The 19,617-nt window shown below is 36.4% G+C and overlaps 1 protein-coding gene across 1 annotated transcript; it reads left to right on the forward strand.

The window, feature by feature from the left end:
• The first annotated feature begins 7,645 nt into the window (after positions 1–7,645).
• Positions 7,646–9,367, forward strand: LOC140827439 (uncharacterized). Its single transcript, XM_073190110.1, has 2 exons — positions 7,646–8,106; positions 9,064–9,367. The coding sequence occupies exons 1-2, from the start codon at positions 7,646–7,648 to the stop codon at positions 9,365–9,367; spliced, it is 765 nt and encodes a 254-aa protein (XP_073046211.1).
• The last annotated feature ends 10,250 nt before the right edge of the window (positions 9,368–19,617 follow it).

The following is a 19,617-nucleotide window of genomic DNA, read 5'->3' on the forward strand; positions in this document are numbered from 1 at the left end:
GATAACCTAGCTGGATATGCCTCTATATATAGCCTAAACTATATTATTATATCACTAAAAAAACTATAATAATATATATATATTAAAAGTCTTTCGGGAACCTCTCCTGGAATCTTTTACTTATCCTAATCTTCTGGGAATCTCTCTCGGAAGTTCACTTTAATACACTAACACCACATAATCACGTGTTAATTTTTTAGTATTATTTGATCAAATTAAAAATAATAATAACAGATGTAACGCGTGTGCATCTTTTACTAGTATATATTAAAAATAATAGGCATCAACTTAGATTCCATTATTCATTTCTCTTCTAGAAGTTGATTTTAATCTTTTTACTTATCCTACTCTTCCGCCTAAAATCACTGCTGGAAGTTGACTTTAATATACTAACACCACATCATCTCGTGCCTAAAAGAAGAAAATATCCATATAATCTCGAATAGACCCCAATATATGCGTTGCTCCATTCTTTTAAAAAATAAATATTTTTATTTATATTCCCAGCTTTAAATAATTGGTGTAATAATGCATTTTTTGTATTGAAATGCATAAAATTACGTGTGATCATTGTATAATTTAAAAGGGTTAGATCATTAATATTCGCTACCTTTATCCATAAAAAAATATTTTTATGGTATATATTTGGTTTTGCTTCGAGAAATGTTTTTTTATATATATATAAAATTATATAGGTAAATGGGGTACATATTTGGTTTTGTTTTTCGAAAAAATAAAATTAATTTATTTATTTTTATTATGTGTGGAGTATTTATAATTTTGAAAAACTAATTTTATTTTTAATGAAAACCAAACCAAAGTATAGCTGAAAATTTGAATTAAAATGTAGATTATATCGAGATATGTAGATAATAATTATATTAATTTTTTCAATGGAACAAAAATTAAGGATGCAAAGAATGTGATAATTTTTTAATGTAATACAACATGATATACTACAGCACCTACAATATTCGAAAAACCAGAGAGCCTTGCGAAGTGTTGAGGTTCAAAATTAAGATTACAAATTTAAATTTAATTAATAAAAAGTGATCATTTTGAAAATAAGTTTAAAAAAAAAGCTATAAAATTTTAATATTTTAAAATCTTAAAAAAAATAAAAAAATATTAAGATTTTAAAATATTAAAATTTAAATTGCTAATTAATATTTTAAAATCTTAATATTTAGCTCCAGCCACTTGCTCTTCAAGTTGCAGCCAAACTCGATTCGCAACTTGCATGCATGCATTAATTAATCACCACAACCCATAAATAATATTAAATTACGCGCAACTTGCCTAACCTACTGTTACTTTTTTTTGTTTGAATAGAAATTTTCCATAATTCAAATAACCGATAAATTTTGAGTTACAATATTAATGAGTCATGAGGAAAGAACGTCATCGGTCCATTAAAATAACAAAGAAAAAACTAAAACTCGTTGAGTTAGAGCATGAGCGACGTTGTTAGCTGTACGCATCATATGTTGTATCGAAAGGAGTGACGCATCCTCAAGCATCGTTATGTTGTATCGAAAGGAGTGACTCATCCTCAAGCATCGCTCTAACTTCGGAAGCCACTCCGTCGCTGTGGCTTAGAAAAGTACTTTACCATTTTGGATAAAAATATAATGCACCAGAAATTTAATTAATATCATATTAATATAATCTCTAACAGAGATGTATTGCTATAATGAAAATTTTACAAAATATGTGCTGAATTTTAGTTAAATGTAAATATGAATAGATAAATTCTGCATTTACCAAAAATTCTTTGACTGAAAATAAATATTGTTTATCGAGCCATTTTTGTATGTAGGAGAGTTAGAAATATAATATGGATGCCGAGTGGAACTCGGATCTAACGGAAAATTAAGAGGATATAATTTATATTTATGAAATTAAATTTTAGGTGCTATTTTTTTATGTTTAAATTTCGATAATTATTTCATCCTAAAACATTGTCTAAATTGGAAACCCTTGACCCGATACTCCTCCAGGTCTTCACTTCATCTTTCAACTAGTCAATATACTGTTGTGCTTATACGGGCCTAATCTCGGGATGTGATATTCTACTAAGAAAATGATCCATACGTTATATTTGAATTATTATATAATTTAAAATATTAGAATTGTATATCATTAATATTACATATAGTTTTTGATAATATTGATTGTTTGGATCTACATAATAAAATAGTTTTTGACATCTTTTTTTTTTAAAATCTTTGTTGTCTTCAATTATTGGAATTCACGAGCAAACGAAAAGTAAACTATGTCTTTTTTTTTGTAGACCTTCAGGAAAGGTCCCTTCCAATTATTTTATCCGATATATTAATTTATTAATTTATTATGATTATGTGTTCTGTAGTGTAGGGCAAGCATCACTCCCTATTAATTAGCAATGATGATATATATGTGTGTGTGTGATGATGATGAGGGTCGCATAATTCCTAATTCAGGTTATTTTGCTTGGGTCAAGACTGATCAGAGTGTGCGTTCTTGGCTCAACGCCACAATCACCAAGGACATTCTTATTGAGGCCCATGACTTGCAGATTTCTCGTGAAATATGGTTGGCTTTCGAACAAAGCTTTGTTGATCAATCTACTGTCTCTTTCCTCCTGCCGAATCACTCATGGTTTGATTTTCTACATCCCAGGTCTTCCCGTTCCGTCACATGGCTTATTTTCTTCATGTAGCATTCAGACCGAATGAATCTATGAAATTACGTCGAGACTTCCACATATTATGGGTAAAATAGGGGCTGAACAGCTGCGTGCTGCTAGTTTCCTGGAGAACGACGGTACCATGGGCGGGTTTATGATACTCTAGAGAAAATGCAGAGGAAACAGAAGCAAAGGCACGATCGAGACGGAACCGATCATAAGTTCTATGTGGGAGATCGAATGTGGTTAAATTTGCCTAAGGAACGGTACCAACCACAAGCTTAAACCATTGTGGGACCATTCACTCTGCAAGAGAAGGTCAGGGAGAAAGCATTCAAACTAGAACTGCTCGCTGTGAGAACCTGAATTTCCAACAGCTACAAATGTTTCAGCAGCTATCAAAATTCCAGCAGCAACTCATATTTCAGAAGCTGATATTTTTCCAGCAAACATGTATTTTCCAGCAGCAGAAAAAATTCCAGCAGACAGTTACTAATTCAGCATATGACTTGTAACTGAAACATTTAACATGGAATAAAGACTGTTAATGACAGTTATAGCCATTAATTGGGAGGCTAACAGTCAGAATTTTGCATATAAATAGCACCCTCAATCTCTGAAATTGTTGTTACCAAAATCTTGAGTTATCACTTGAAATTAGAGCTAAGAAAGTGTATTTTTCGAAGCCGTAAAATCTAGTAGCGAGGCAAGCAGATTTCCAGACTTCAACCGAAATTCTTTAAGAAAATTACTGTAAGTGGGCTTATGTATAAATATCTGGAAAATCGTTTGAAGATTTCTGTTTTAAAGTAAAGAATATTCTTGATTCCTGATATCTGATTTTGAAGCACTGAAACTTAGTGAACTAATGGTAGGAATATATATTCTGAACATTACTGATTACTGATTACTGGCCTCACCCCTTAGAGGAGAGAACATATAGGGGACTGATATCAGTTTAGCCATGAAATTCACGAACGTGCTCAGTGCTTACTTGTTAAATTCTGATTACTGAAAACTAATTACTGATTTCAGAATACTGAATACCGATTTCTGTTATGAAAATAAGAATTTCTGTATATTATTCATATTATTGTTTCTGTATGAAAATGATTTCGAAAACTGGGAGTTATTCCCGCCCCCGCTTATTGAGTGACAATCATATCACTCACCCACCAAAACATCCCAGATAAGAATGATGAAGAAAGATTAGAAGCAGAGGAGCAGAATCAGTTTTGGGGATGGTGAAGAAGAAGACTGTTACTTTCACTTTTAGATTATGTTTTCCGCTGCATCTGTAGAAGCAATGTTATGTCTGTTTTACATTTCCGCTGTAAAACATTAGTGATTCGAGTTTGTATCAGACAATGAATTATTTCGTATTATGAATAAAAAGACTGGTTTCTGAATTTTGTACTTCTGAGGCTTGTTGTTTTCGAATGTAAATTTGAGAGCAACGTCGGTGTCAACCAACCCCCTGTCCCGGGGCGTGACAGTTGAAGTGGTATCAGAGCGAACCAGGTTTCATAATCTGGGGAGGAGGAACTAGAAATATTAAGTTCTGAAAGTTAATGAAAATAAGCTACTGTAATAGAATACTGAAAATAAGCTACTGTAATAGACTACTGAAATGATAGACAAACTACGTTAAGAGCTTAGAGAGGAAGCTAGAGAAACTTAAGGAGCATAACTACTACCTAGAGCTGGACAAAGACGAGTTAGAACGTCGAGCAGAACACTTGAGGTGTGATGTTCAACGATATGCTCACTATCTGCATGAGGCGGAAGAGAGGAAAAGGAAAACTCAAGAAGAGTTTGAGACCTCCCAAGAGACTGTTGCAGAGTTCATTGAGTTACGTGACACCTTGGTTGAGAAGATCCAAGTGCTTAAGGATCAAAATCACCAACTCGTACACCAGCATAATCAATTTAGAGAACATACTGATGCTCAGATTCAAGAGCTGCAGGACACTGTCGAAGTTCATAGCGACCAGAATGCAATCCTGCATGGTCATATTGAACATCTTGAAACAGTGATGGCCAACCATGAAGACGAACCTGAGGAGGATCCCGAAGAAGATGAAGAAGTCGAAGAGGATCCTATGGATTTGGGATTAGGAGATGTGATAGATTAGAGATTCAGTAGTAGCTTTTCGTAATAACACTTGTTCCATTTACATTTCTGTTAGCATTTTCAAAAGTTATTTGTAATTGCATTTTCGTGGAAATCAATAAAATTTATTTCTATCCATTGATTTCAGATTTAATTTTTGAGCAATTACTCAATCATTTTGCTTCCTTTGTTTAGTGTCTATTCTACCATCAACCTTAGAACTTTCATAATTGTAGGAAATAGGACGGACGACCAGTGAGAAACAACCGCAACCCTCGTTACAACAACAATAACAACAACCGCAATGACGAAGATGCACAACAACCCCCACAACCACCACCAACAGTTGGCCTCAGTCAGGTGAACTTGATGGCTATAGTCACGATTGTGGCAACCACTGCTGCAAAGGCTTGTCAACCCTAATGCTAACCAGCCACCTGCCACCGCCTGCAGCTCAGAATGGGACTAAGCAACACTATGAGTCCCTCCGAAGGGCAAGAGTCCCGAACTTCGATGGAAGCTCTGATCCTGGGTCGGACAGAATTGGATGAAGGATGTGGAGAATCATCTTCGACTACTTGAGGTTCCACAAGCGATCAAGGTATATGTGATTAAACATTTTCTTGTGGATAGAGCAGCCAAATGGTGGAAAGGAGTCTCACCAGCAATGCGAGGAACGAGACCTATCACCTGGCAAAGGTTCCGAGAGGCATTTCTGAAGCAGTACTTCCCGACAGCAGTACAAGTGCAGAAGCTGTCAGAATTTGAAAGCTTGGTTCAAGAACCAAACATGACAGTGGTGGAGTATTCATCCAAGTTCCACTCATTGGGAACTTACTTCCCAACCATAATAGGAGACGAGGCCTTGAAGATGAATCGCTTCAAGAAGGGATTGAACAGCCGTATTCAATCTGCCCTTGCCATTATCGAGCCCAACAGTTTTGATGAATTGATGGGAGCTGCCATCAGGGCTGAGAATGACATTAAGAGGCATGAAGGTGAGAACAAACTCAAACGTCCTCAGTCAAGCCAGTACCAACAGGGCCAACAATTCAAGAGGCATAGGTTTTCAAGCAACCAATTCACCAGTGAGCCAACCAAAGGAACAGCTCATTCTCAATCAAGCAAAGAGGGAGTCAAATGCCAATCTTGTGGATTCACTCACACTGGTGAATGCCGTAAGAATTCTGGAGCTTGTTTCCGTTGTGGAAAGATGGGCCACCGCATTGCTCAATACCCTTTTCCAGATCCAAGAGATGGTCCAGCAGGCGGAACAACTCCAAACAAGCCTAAGGAGAACAAGCCAAATGCTCGAGTCTATGCTATCACTCGAGAAGAGGCTGACAACTCAAACGATGTTGTAGCTGGTACCATTCGATAATATACCTGCTTATGTGTTATTTGATTGTGGTGCTACGCATTCATTCATGTCCAAGATATTTGCCAAGAAGTTAGGAGCTAAGCCTGATAACTTAGAAGAACCATGTAGAGTAGCCACTCCTGCAAATCGAATTTTAGAAACTCGCACTCTATATCGGTTTATTAGTGTTCTCATAGAAGATCAGAATTTCAAGGCAAACCTTATCCAACTAAACATGGTGGAATTCGACGTAATTCTTGGAATGGATTGGTTAGCCAAGAATCATGCTTTAGTAGACTGTCATGGAAAGATGGTAATCATCCAAGCTCCACACCAAGAGAAACTTGTATTTCATGATAAGACAAAAGAACGAAAGACTCTTCTTTCTGCTTCTCAAACTTGGAAAGCCATGAAAAGTGGGGAAGAAGTTTACCTAGCTATGTTAAGCAAGGTAAAGATAGGAACCACACTGACACTAGAAGGGATTCCGGTAGTACAAGAGTTTCCGGATGTCTTTCCTGAAGAACTCCCTAGCGAACTTCCCAATCGCGAAGTGGAATTTGAGATTAATTTAGTGCCCAATCCTACACCAATCTCAAAAGCACCGTATCGAATGGCTCCAGCAGAGTTGAAAGAAATCAAAGAGCAACTTCAAAAGTTGTTGGATAAGAAGCAGATACGACCAAGCGCATCTCCGTGGGGAGCTCCTATCCTATTTGTTAAATAGTAGGACGGAAGCATGAGATTGTGTACCGATTACAGAGAACTGAATAAGATCACAATCAAGAATAAATACCCACTTCCAAGGATAGATGACTTGTTTGACCAACTCAAGAGAGCTACGGTCTTTTCCAAGCTCGACTTAAGGTCAGGCTATCACCAACTCAAGGTCAAATCAGACGATATTCTGAAGACAGCCTTCAGAACAATGTATGGACACTATGAGTTCACATTGATGTCGTTCGGGTTAACAAACGCTCATGGATCTCATGAACAGAGTGTTCAAGCCATTTCTTGACAAGTTTGTTGTGGTATTCATCGACGATATTCTAGTATATTCGTCAAGTGAAGAAGACCACAAAGAACATCTTCGTCTTACCCTCCAGTCGCTGAGAGAAAAGGAACTTTACGCCAAGTTCAAGAAATGCGAATTTTGGCTAGAGAGCGTCACATTCTTGGGACACATAATATCAGCTGCAGGAGTATCGGTGGACCCTAAGAAAGTAGAGGCAATCTCAGATTGGCCTAGACCAAATAATGTGACAGAAATTTGAAGCTTCTTGGGATTAACGGGCTATTACCGAAAATTTGTTGAAGGATTTTCTTCAATAGCCATACCTCTCACCAAGCTCACACAGAAGAACTCTAAGTTTCAATGGAGTGAAAAATGTGAGCAAAGCTTCGAGACTTTGAAGAAGAAGCTTACCTCTACGCCAGTGTTGGTATTACCGATGGAAGACAAAGACTTCACAATCTACAGTGATGCATCTAAAGAAGGTTTAGGATGTGTACTCATGCAAGAGGGAAAGGTGATCACACACGCGTCAAGACAGTGAAGCCGTATGAACAGAATTACCCGATAGTGTTTGCACTAAAGATTTGGAGACGCTATTTATATGGTGCCAAGTGTGAGATTTTCACGGATCACCAAAGCTTCAAATATTTTTTCACTCAAAAGGAACTAAATATAAGACAAAGACGGTGGATTGAACTCATGAAAGATTACGACTTAACGATGAGCTACCACCCAGGTAAAGCCAACAAGGTAGCAGACGCTTTGAGTCGGAAAGATATGAGCAAAGTAATCCTAGCGTCATTTTCAGCACAACCTTGTCTTCGAGAGACAATCAAGGTAAGTCAAGATCGAGATTCCGCTTTGGTGAAACTGAAAGAGCAAGCCAAAGAAGGGAAATCACCAGATTTCGAGACAGACAACAAAGGAACCTGGTGGATGAAAGGACGATTGTGTGTACCAGACATCGATAACCTTCGACAAGAAGTAATGTCTGAAGCACATAAGTCAAAATTTTCAGTTCATCCTGTCAGTACCAAGATGTACAGAAATTTGAAGAAAAATTTCTGGTGGAGTGGAATGAAGAAAGACGTGGCGACTTTTGTTTCTAAGTGTCACGTGTGCCAGAAAGTCAAGGCAGAGCACCAAAGACCTGGAAGACTTCTTCAACCATTAGAAATCCCGGAATGGAAATGAGACATATTTCCAGGGATTTTGTAGTTGGGTTACCAAAGTCGAGACAAGGACATGACGGAATATGGGTAATCGTAGATAGACTCACAAAATCTGCTCATTTCTTACTTGTCCGCATGAACTATAATTTGGACAAACTAGCCATATTGTACATGAATGAGATCGTACGATTGCATGGAGTTCCAGCTAGCATACTATCCGACAGAGATCCTAGATTTACGTCCCGTTTTTGGAAGAGTTTTCAACAATCTATGGGGACTAAAATTACGCTTAGTACGGCCTATCATCCTCAAACCGATGGCCAAAGTGAGAGGACAATACAAACTCTAGAAGATATGCTGAGAGCATGTGCTCTGGACTTCAGTAGTAATTGGAGCGAACATCTGCCGTTAATTGAGTTCGCTTACAATAATAGTTACCACAATAGTATTGGAATGGCACCATACGAAGCTCTGTATGGACGAAAGTGTCGATCACCACTGTATTGGGATGAAGTAGGGGAAAAAGCCATCGTTGGACCCGAGCTGATCCAAGAAATAGTGGATAAAGTTGCTATAATCAAAGATCGACTAAAAGCTGCACAAGATCGACAGAAAATCTGGGCTGACCTGAAAATAAGACATGTAGAATTTGAAGTTGGAGAGAAGGCATATGTGAAAGTGTCACCCATGAAGGGTGTAATCCGATTCAATAAGGCTGGAAAACTGAATTCCTAGATACGTCGGACCATTTGAAATTCTTGAGAAAGTGGGAACACTTGCTTATAGATTAGCACTTCCACCCGACATGTCAAGAATTCACAATGTATTCCACGCCTCGCAGCTGAGAAGATATATTTCAGATCCAATTCATATTCTGGAAGCTGGACCACTTCTGGTTGAGAGCAATCTAAATGAAGAGCTGAAATATGAAGAGATTCTGATTCGAATTGTGGATAAAAAAGACCAAGTACTGAGGAGACGAACTATTCCATATGTAAAAGTACAATGGTCCAACCACATCGAAAGAGAAACTACTTAGGAGTTAGAAGAAAAGATGCGAGATCAATACCCTTATCTCTTTGAGGAGCATGTTCAACCAAGTTTCGAGGACGAAACTTCTTATAAGGAGGGAGAGATGTGAGAACCTGAATTTCCAACAGCTAGAAATGTTTCAGCATCTATCAAAATTCCAGCAGCAACTCATATTTCAGAAGCTGGTATTTTTCCAGCAGACATGTATTTTCCAGCAGCAAACAAAATTCCAGCAGACAGTTACTAATTCAGCATATGACTTGTAACTGAAGCATTTAACACGGAATAAAGACTGTTAATGGCCGTTATAGCCATTAATTGGGAGGCTAACAGTCAAAATTTTGCTTATAAATAGCACCATCAATCTCTGAAATTGTTGTTATCAAAATATTGAGTTATCACTTGAAATTAGAGCTAAGAGAGTGCATTTTTCGAAGCCGTAAAATCCAGTAGCGAGACAAGCAGATTTCCATACTTCAACCGAAATTCTTTAAGCAAATTACTGTAAGTGGGCTTATGTATAAATATCTTGAAAACCGTTTGATGATTTCTGTTTTAAAGCAAAGTATATTCTTTATTCCCGATATCTGATTTTGAAGCACTGAAACTTAGTGAACTAATAGTAGGAATATATATTCTGAACATTACTGATTACTGATTACTGGCCTCACCCCTTAGAGGAGAGAACATATAGGGGACTGATATCAGTTTAGCCATGAAATTCACGAACGTTCTCAGTGCTTACTTGTTAAATTCTGATTACTGATTACTGATTTCAGAATACTGAATACCGATTTCTGTTATGAAAATAAGAATTTCTGGATATTATTCATATTACTGTTTCTGTGTGAAAATGATTTCGAAAACTGAGAGTTATTCTCGCCTCCGCTTACTGAGTGACAATCATATCACTCACCCACCAAAACATCCCAGATAAGAACGATGAAGAAAGATTAGAAGCAGAGGAGCAGAATCAGTTTTGGAGATGGTGAAGAAGAAGAATGTTACTTTCAGTTTTAGATTATGTTTTCCGATGCATCTGTAGAAGCAATGTTATGCCTGTTTTAAATTTCCGCTGTAAAACATTAGTGATTCGAGTTTGTATCAGACAATGAATTATTTCGTATTATGAATAAAAAGACTGGTTTCTGAATTTTGTATTTCTGAGGCTTGTTGTTTTCGAATGTAAATTGGAAAGCAACGCCGGTGTCAACCAACCCCCGTCTCGAGGCGTGAGACTCGCAACCCCTCAATGTTGATCAGCTGAGATTAAAAGAGCCCTCTGTCTTGGATGAGGCGGCTGAAATTGAGGTTGAGTTGGAGATCGACGACCTCATTCATGATCGACGGTGTTAACCGAAGACCGGCCAAACTAACGAGAGCCCAAAGAAGAGAGGAAAAAGCCCCCATTCTATATATAATGTGCATTGGGAACATCAATTTTAATTTGGGGAGATGATTTGCACGTTCGCACTTTATCATACTTGTATAAATAAATCAGACATAGAAATTGAAATAAAATACTTTATCCTTTAATGGAAAGAGGTAGAAAAATTACATTGCTGGAAAAAATATTTACTTAAAAATAATCCCCTCACCCCGTTGCGTAAAAAAAATACTGAAAATTTGAGCAATATCGATTAAGTAAGAAATTAATAAATAAAACATCAATATAAAATTTTAATAAATAAACATCAAATATAAAATTTTTAATGACTTCTTGATAAAAACAAGAAATTAAGGAATTAAAACTACAGTAAACAAACCAAACAATATGATCATAATAATAACATGAGTCTGCGAAAATAGTATGTCTCTTGTGATATGGTATCACGTATCTTTATTAATGAGACGAGTCAACAATGTCCATATTTATTATAAAAGTACTAATTTTGACATAAAAAATAATATTTTTTTATGGGTGATATAAATAGAAAAGCAATCTCACAAAATTGACCAATAAGATCGTATCACAAGAAGTTTTGTACTGGAAAAAGGTAAATAATTCGATAACTTCCATTTTCTTCCATAAGTTTGGGAGTAAATTAAATTTGTCCGTCGGCAAACAAGTTGGGTTTAATAAAAGATACATTGACCAATTAAGAGACATATTTATTTCTGATTATAATATTTTTCAACATAATTCTTGATTTATTTACAACTTAAAAGTTTTTGGTACGTTTAAATAATTTTTTTTTCATTTTCTTTAGATAATCATAACCCAAAATTGAATAAGTTAATAGATAAAAAAAAACATTTTCCCATTAAATAAATCTAGTAGAAGAAAATCAAGTAACTTAGTATTTGTAGTTGTGATGATAACAAAGGAAATAGAAACAAATTACTTCATTGTAGAATGTAAAACTCAAGAACTGATCCCCATACGCTTGGAGCAAAGTTACTTATCGGGCAAACAATTTCCTCTGGAATTTGGGCCATTTTTGTTGTTATAAATTCAGAGATCAAAGCACAAAACTTTAAATTATCATTATTATTATGAAGATAAGAAATTTTTTGTAAAATATGATAATCGAGAATTGAAACTGTTATCCCAACAAAATGATACGCGTACATAGAATGAGATGAGAATGTTTATTCACAGTTATTTCCCCAATAATCTCCTTATCTTTTGTGTTTTCCATTTTTTTTGGAATTACAATTTTTTTTTCAATCTTTAGTTGATTAGAGAGTAAATTTAGAAATTGTTAGGCTTAAAAATCGAATTCAAAAATTGAGGCTCTCCAAAGACAAAAGATAAGTTTTCCATTTCTTTGTATTTGAGTTTAATAATGAGAAATCTATATATCATCCTCGGAAGTGTTGGAGGGTTGAGACACAATCTTTCGAACTCTCCTGATTTTTCTCACCCAGAACTGGCTTAGGCTTTGATCAAAATTGATGTAATTCATCTTAAATAAATACTTAGTTGTGTGAACAGAAATGAAAATTTAAATTCATAGATTTTGTCTGATCATACACAATATATGATCACTTAGAGCATGAAATTCAAGTTAGTCAGCATGTTTAGTATAATAAAAAAAAGAATGCATCGTGGGTTTGGATATGTAGAACCTGAGAGTTATAAAATGGATATGATCGTCATTCCAAATCAAGATGGAATGATAAAAGTCACACCAGACAGAACTCTATGAAGGTCAGACATAATCATTACTGTCACGCCCCGAGCTCGGGCCCGCGTCTGCGTGACTGCACAATGGCTCCTATAGCAACTACTTCGTATTCGTTCTCGCTTTACGAAAATGATTAACCCAAGTTGCTATAGAAGTCCATTGTAGGCCATTATAAACTCATTTTAAATCTTTCATTTTTAAGATGTGAGACAAGGGTGTCACAATCATCCCTCCTTCAGAATGCGACGTCCTCGTCGGGGACTGACCCCTCGATCTACCAGCACCGAAAATCTAGAGGTGGCTCCTACAGGTTCAAGAGGTGGCTCCCGTCATGTAGCACTTTGCCCCGCAGGTTCAAGAGGTGGCTCCCATGCACGTAGCACTTTGCCCCGCATAGCACTTATTTCTCAGTGTTTCATGCTCGTGACCGGCTCTGATACCATTCTGTCACGCCTCGAGCCCGGGTCCGTGCCTGCGTGATTGCACAATAGGCTCCTATAGCAACTACTTCGTATTCGTCCTCGCTTTACGAAAATGATTAACCCAAGTTGCTATTGAAGTGCTATAGAAGTCCATTGTAAGCCATTATAAACTCATTTTAAATCTTTCATTTTTAAGATGTGGGACAAGGGTATCACAATTACTACAACTGCAAAACAAAAGTGATATAGGTTAACTGATCAGAATGAAAGGCCTAAGAAAGATTTTTCAAGCACACACTACACAACACTAGCAAGATTTCAACACAATTACACACCTATTGGAGATACACAATGAAAGATATGTTAGGAAAATTCGGGTTTAGGTCTCAAATAGAATAATCTGTTCTGGACTCAAATAAATGTGGGTACCAAAATTATTCTTAATATGTGATTACAGGTACAACAGCTCATGATGTTAAAGAAATCAACGGGGTACATGGACAACGGATGTTCAAGACATATAACAGAAAATATCAATTTATTATCTGAAATCATTGAATATCAAGGTATAAGGCAATGTTTTCAAAACCGGACCGGACCGGCCGGTTGGACCGGTTCAACCGTGAACCGGCCTCCAGACCGGTCCGGACATAAATAAAAACCCGGAAAACAGGTTTAACCGGAAAAAACCGGTTAAAACCCGGTTCATCGGCGACGGTTATTTCAAAAACCGTCGCTATAATCGCTATTTAGCGACGGTTTTTTTAAAACCGTCGCTAAATAGCGACGGTTTTGCAACTAGAAACTTTTTTTATAAGAAACTTGATGTTTGCTACTTTTTTTATAATTAATCTTGATGTTTACTTGGACACTTAAACTTGGTCATCACTATTTGGTTACATGTTATGTGTAATTTGGATTTTTGAATTTGAAAAATGATTTTTATTTTGATATTTATTGTAATTTTCATCTTAAAAATTAAATAAAAACTATAAAAACATAAATAATTAATATTTTACTATTTTATTTATTATATAAAATAAATAAAATATTAATTTTATTGATCCGGTTCGACCGTCCGGTCGAACCGGTTGAACCGGTTGAACCATTTTTTAAGACTTGACCGGTTCGGTTAACGGTCCGGTTATAAAAACACTGGTATAAGGATCACATTTGGAGATGATTCGAAAATTAAAATTATGGATAAAGGTAAGATTATACATGATAATATTGTTATCAATTATGTACAACTATCAATTGAAAATTTATGTTATAACTTAATCATTATAAGTCAATTATGTGACAATAGATATATTGAAGAATTACACAAACATACTTGCACTAACAAGAATACATATGGTAAAACTATGTTGATAGGTAACAAAACTGGTAATACATATAAAATTGATTGGTTCATTGAACAACCATCTGATCTTACATGTTTTATTGTTGTTAATGCTAACAAGATATGGTTGTGAGACAAAAGGTTAAATCATTTGAATTCAAAACCATTTCTAACCTATGTAAGAACATCTTAGTATCTGATCTGCCCAATACTGACTTTCAAATGACCAGATCTATTCAGCCTGTCAGATGGGAAAGCAAGTCAAATCGAATTTCAAGTACAAATGATGTACTGCATCAGCTCGATCCTGGAACTTCTACACTTGGATATGTTTGGTTCTATACCGGTGATGATCTTAGAGGGAATGAAGTACATTTTGGTGATGATCGATGGCTTCTCAAAATTTACTTAAATTATCTTTCTGAATTCCAAAGATCAGACAATATCTCAATAGATGAAAATTCTAAAGCGTCTACATAATGAGAAGACCCTAGTGGTTGACTGGATTAGAAGTGATCGAAGAACTGAGTTTACAAACAGGTTGCTTGTGACTTATCTGGAAGAAATGGAATCAAGCACGATTTCTCAACTATCAGATCACCTCAGCATAACGGTGTTGCTGAGAGACGGAACAAAACACTTAAGAAAGAAACCATGTTACCTAGTTCTGGAATTTCACAATGCTTTTGGGCTGAAGATGTAAGCACAAACTATTATACTTAGAACAGATCGATGATCAACAAAAAACATGGAATAAAACCTTATCAGATTTTGAATGGAAATCAATAAAAAAAATATCATACTTCGCGGTATTTGGTTGTAAGTGTTTTATTCACAACAATAAGAACAATAATTTAACTGTGTTTGATGCTCAGATGCTAGAATATTTTTAGGATATTCATCTGTTAGTAAAGCTTATCGTGTATTCGATAAAATAACTCTAATTGTTGATGAATCAGTTCATATAGTATTTTATGAATCTTCTGTTGTTCCTGATGTACACAAGGCACACTTGAATGATCTTTCCAATATAATGGAAAATATTAATCTTCAATCTAACGATGATGATGATATTCAAATCAGAAGAACAAAATATTTACATTGTGAGCAAGATATGCCCACAAATCAAGCCGATGTAGACATCGAGATCATACCTGAAGATCAAGGTGAGCCAACAATAGATTAAGTTTGAAATAAAACTGATCTTTTTGAAGAACAAGCTAATCCAATCCAAGAACAAGATTGTAACGTCCGAAAAATTTGAAAGTCCACATGAACTACATGCATGCAAGTTATTAAATTTCTTTGGTATTTTATTTAATTGTTTTAATGCATTCAATGCATATTTAGTTCATTAATTTGCGTTTATTTATTTTTATGCATAATTCATGAATGCTAGGATTTAATTCAAGAAATTTTAAAAGTTCATGCGCAGGGTTCTAGGTGCATTTCACGCTCGAACGAAGGACGGAGAGCGGAGAATTTTCAGGAAATGATTTTAATACTCGATTAATTTCTATTAATTAATACAAGGTGTTTTGAGGGAGTTTTTCAAAAATGGGATTTTTATTGGGTATTTTTAACTGCATGACTTTTTTTTTATCGGTACGCAAATTTTATCGAATTGGGGGACTTTTTAATGGTTCGGCTAATATTTTCAAAATCTTTCCAACACAAATATTTTTCGGGAGTGCGTTTGGATTTAATGGGCCCACTTTTAGACTCATTGGACTTAAGCATCTTTTAAAAATTTAATTAACAAGATTAGTGCCCACTAACCTTCTAATTAACTATATTATTTAATTCCAATCACCTCTTTACTTACCCATAACCCCCAATAGCCGACACCCACCCCTTTTCCATTCAAAAATCTTTCGGTTTCATCTAATCCTAGCTGAAGCTTCGGTCACCTCCATTCTTGCAAAGGAAACCTTCGGCTTCACCATTCATGACAAAGGAACAATCCTCTTGGGTCTCCCCCTTCTTGATCTGTTTACCAAATCATCTCTAGGCATGCCTGAAACCATTTTTTTCTCATTTTTCACGCCATAATATGTATTTTTAGCTGATATGGCATGAAAAATCTGATATGACATGTTTTATGCTCGTTTTTCTTACATATGCATAGAAAATTTATGGTTTCTTGAGGTTTCTTCATGTTTCTTGAATGTTTGAAGGGGCTGCCACTTAGGATCAACCATGTGCTTGAAATAGATAGGGATAGGAGTCCTAAGAGTGGAAGGATTCGTCTGGTTTGGTTCAAACAAAGGGCAAAACGAAATTGCCTTGTTTTGGGGAAGATAGGGCTCGATCATGGCTTGGGTAGGAGGCCACGCATGGGTTCGTTCCAGGCCTGGGGTTAGGCTCCTCGTAGTCTAAATTTTTGAGTCTGGATGGTCCATAGCGGGATAGATCGAAGGGGGATGGTTGGGCGGGAGGTAAGGGTCACGCGTGAGGGAATCTTGAACCATGATGTGCATTTTTATTGTTCTTGTTGCTTGGGGGCATTTAGGCCTGGTCCAGGAGAGTGTTGAGGGGTCGGTCAGGGTCCTAGGATAGTGGGTAGAAAGACATTGACCCATGGATAGAAAGAATACGTCGAGAGGATTCCAGAAAAGTCGACGGAATTAAAATCTGAGTTTCCTATGAAAAGTTATGAGTCGTACGAAACTTTCCTTAAATGGCAAAAACGCGATTTCGGAGGTCTAAATGAAGGAATTTCGCGTTTTCGACCCTTACCTCACCACAAAGTCGTGAAAATCGCTCGTTGGGCTGTTTCGGAGGGAACTACATTGGCTGATTTTAAAATTCCACAGAAAATTTTTCCGAGCGATTTTCTTTCCCAACCGGATTAGGAACCTGGCTGCTCTGATACCACTTAAATGTCACGCCCCGATACCGGGGTTAGTCGACACCGGTGTTGTCTCACAATCACATAATTGCAAAACAACAAGCCTTGTAATAAATCGCAATAACCAGTCTTTTTCATAACAAGTAATCGTCTTTACAATGTGATGGAAGTAAAATGCGGAAGCGAAATACATGATGATAAAATTAAAAGACAGAAGAAATTCGACTGGTCTCGAATTGGATTTACTTCATCACCATTCCCAAAAGTAATCTTGCTCTTCATCTCGATTTGTTCCTCGTTCTTATCTGGGTGGGAATGTAAGGGGTGAGTATTTTAAAAAATACTCAGTAAATGGGGGTCGATCGTGCATAACAAGTATCGAGGATATACATGATCATTGGTGCCCTTTTATAGAGAATTGGTAAGGCACCCAACTACTCCATGATCTCATGTCTCAAACCACTACTTCATGATCTCATGTCTCAAGCCACTGCTCCATGATCATTCAACCACTAAACCATGTTTTTAAGTCACTAAGTCATGTTTAATTAGCCACTAGGCCATGTGGATTTTCAGGGTCTTCACATCCCTCCCTTCTTATTAGAAGTTTCGCCCTCGAAACTTGAGTTCTTTTGCGTTTCAAAGAGGAAAGGGTATTTCTTGCACATGTTCTCTTCAAGTCCCAAGTAGCTTTTTTTTGGTGTGGTTAGACCATTGTACTTACACATGGAGTGGTTCGTCATCTAAGTACTTGGTCCTTGTTGTCCATAATGTGAAAAGAGACATCTTTATATTTCAGCTCTTTCCACAAGTTACCATTGACCATGAGCGGTTTAATTTCCACAACATGACCTGGGTTCAGGATCTATTTTCTTAGTTCTGACTTGTGAAATACATTATGGAATCTAGATATATCTGGTGACAATGCTATTCTGTAAGCCAATGTGACAATCTCTCCAGATTTTGAATGGTTCTACGTACCGAGGATTCACTTTTTCAACTTTACTGAATCTAATGATCCTTTCATTAGTGAGACCCTTTATATAAGTTTTTTTTTTACATCCAATGTGAATTCCATTGGTCTCTTTTTAAGATTAGAATAACTCTTTTGCTGGTCTTATGTAGCCTTGAGTCTGTTTTTGATGATGACTACTTTTCCATTGTCTCTTGGATTAGTTCTAGCCCAGTTATGACTGTCTCCTTTATTTCGTCCATGTACATTGATGATCGACACTTCACTTGTTGGCATACTTGCCACTTGGATATAAACTCGACGAAGTCTCTTTTCATTCTGCTTCGCCAGAAACTTTCTTTCAAGTCCTTGTACATCCTTGTACTAACGGGATGGATTGAAAATGTTGACTTATGTGCATCTTGCATCACTTCTTATCAAAAATTGTTGATGTCTAGCACACATAATCGTCCTCTCATCCCTAGGATTCTGTCTGGGTCCACTTGAAAATCTGACGACTTTATTTCCTTGGCTTGTTCTTTGAATTTCTCTAGTATCATGCCTCGACGCTAATTTAACTTGACTGCTTCTCGAAGTCATGGTTGTGCGGAGAGTGATGTTATGTTATCTTACTCATGTTTTACTCAAAGCATCGGCTACCTTATTTGCCTTGATGAGGTGGTAGCTTATTATCAAGTCATAGTTCTTGAGTAACTCTATTCACCTTCTTTATTTCATTTTTAATTCTTTTTGCATGAACAAAAATACTTGAGGCTTGGTAGTCTGTGAATATTTCACACTTTGCATCGTAGAGATAGTGTCTCCAAATTTTCAAAGCAAATATTACTGTTGCCAACTCGAGATCATGAGTATGATAGTTTGACTCATGCGGCTTCAGTTGACTAGCCTGTCTTCCATGAGTACGCCTGTGAGATCTTCCTTTGATGCTTCACTGTAGATGGTAAAATCCTTCTCCTCAGTAGATAATACCAACATTGGTGTAGATGCTAGCTTCTCCTTTAATGTTTGAAAGCTCTTTCACATCTTTCTCTTCAGTTGAATTCATAGTTCTTTTGTGCGAGTCTCATTCGTGATACGAATACTGAAGAGAAGCCCTCGACGAATTTCAGCTAATAGTTTGGTAATCCAAAGAAGCTTCTAATTTGGTTGCATTCTTATGTTTCGGCTAATCTAAAATTACCTCTACTTTCTTTGGATCCATTGTTACTCCGATTTTCGATCTTACATGATCTTATTTTGAATGCTGACATTGGGGAGTCTTCTGCTCTGACCTTTAGCTTATGATAGCATGTCCTCAGGTCAAGCTTGAAGAAGACTACAGCTTATTTAAGTTGATTAAAAAGACCGTTTATTATTGAAAGAATATATTTATTCTTGATTGTGATCTTATTGATTTCTTTGTAATCTATACACAATCTCATATTTCCATCATTCTTCCTAACAAATAGGACTGTAGCTCCCCAGAGGAATGCACTTGGTCTAATCTGCTTTTTGTCTAACAACTCTTGAAGTTGTTCTTTTAGCTCCATGAGTTC

The sequence above is a fragment of the Primulina eburnea genome, chromosome 3, assembly GCF_022965805.1.
Source record: "Primulina eburnea isolate SZY01 chromosome 3, ASM2296580v1, whole genome shotgun sequence".
Lineage (NCBI taxonomy): Eukaryota > Viridiplantae > Streptophyta > Magnoliopsida > Lamiales > Gesneriaceae > Primulina > Primulina eburnea.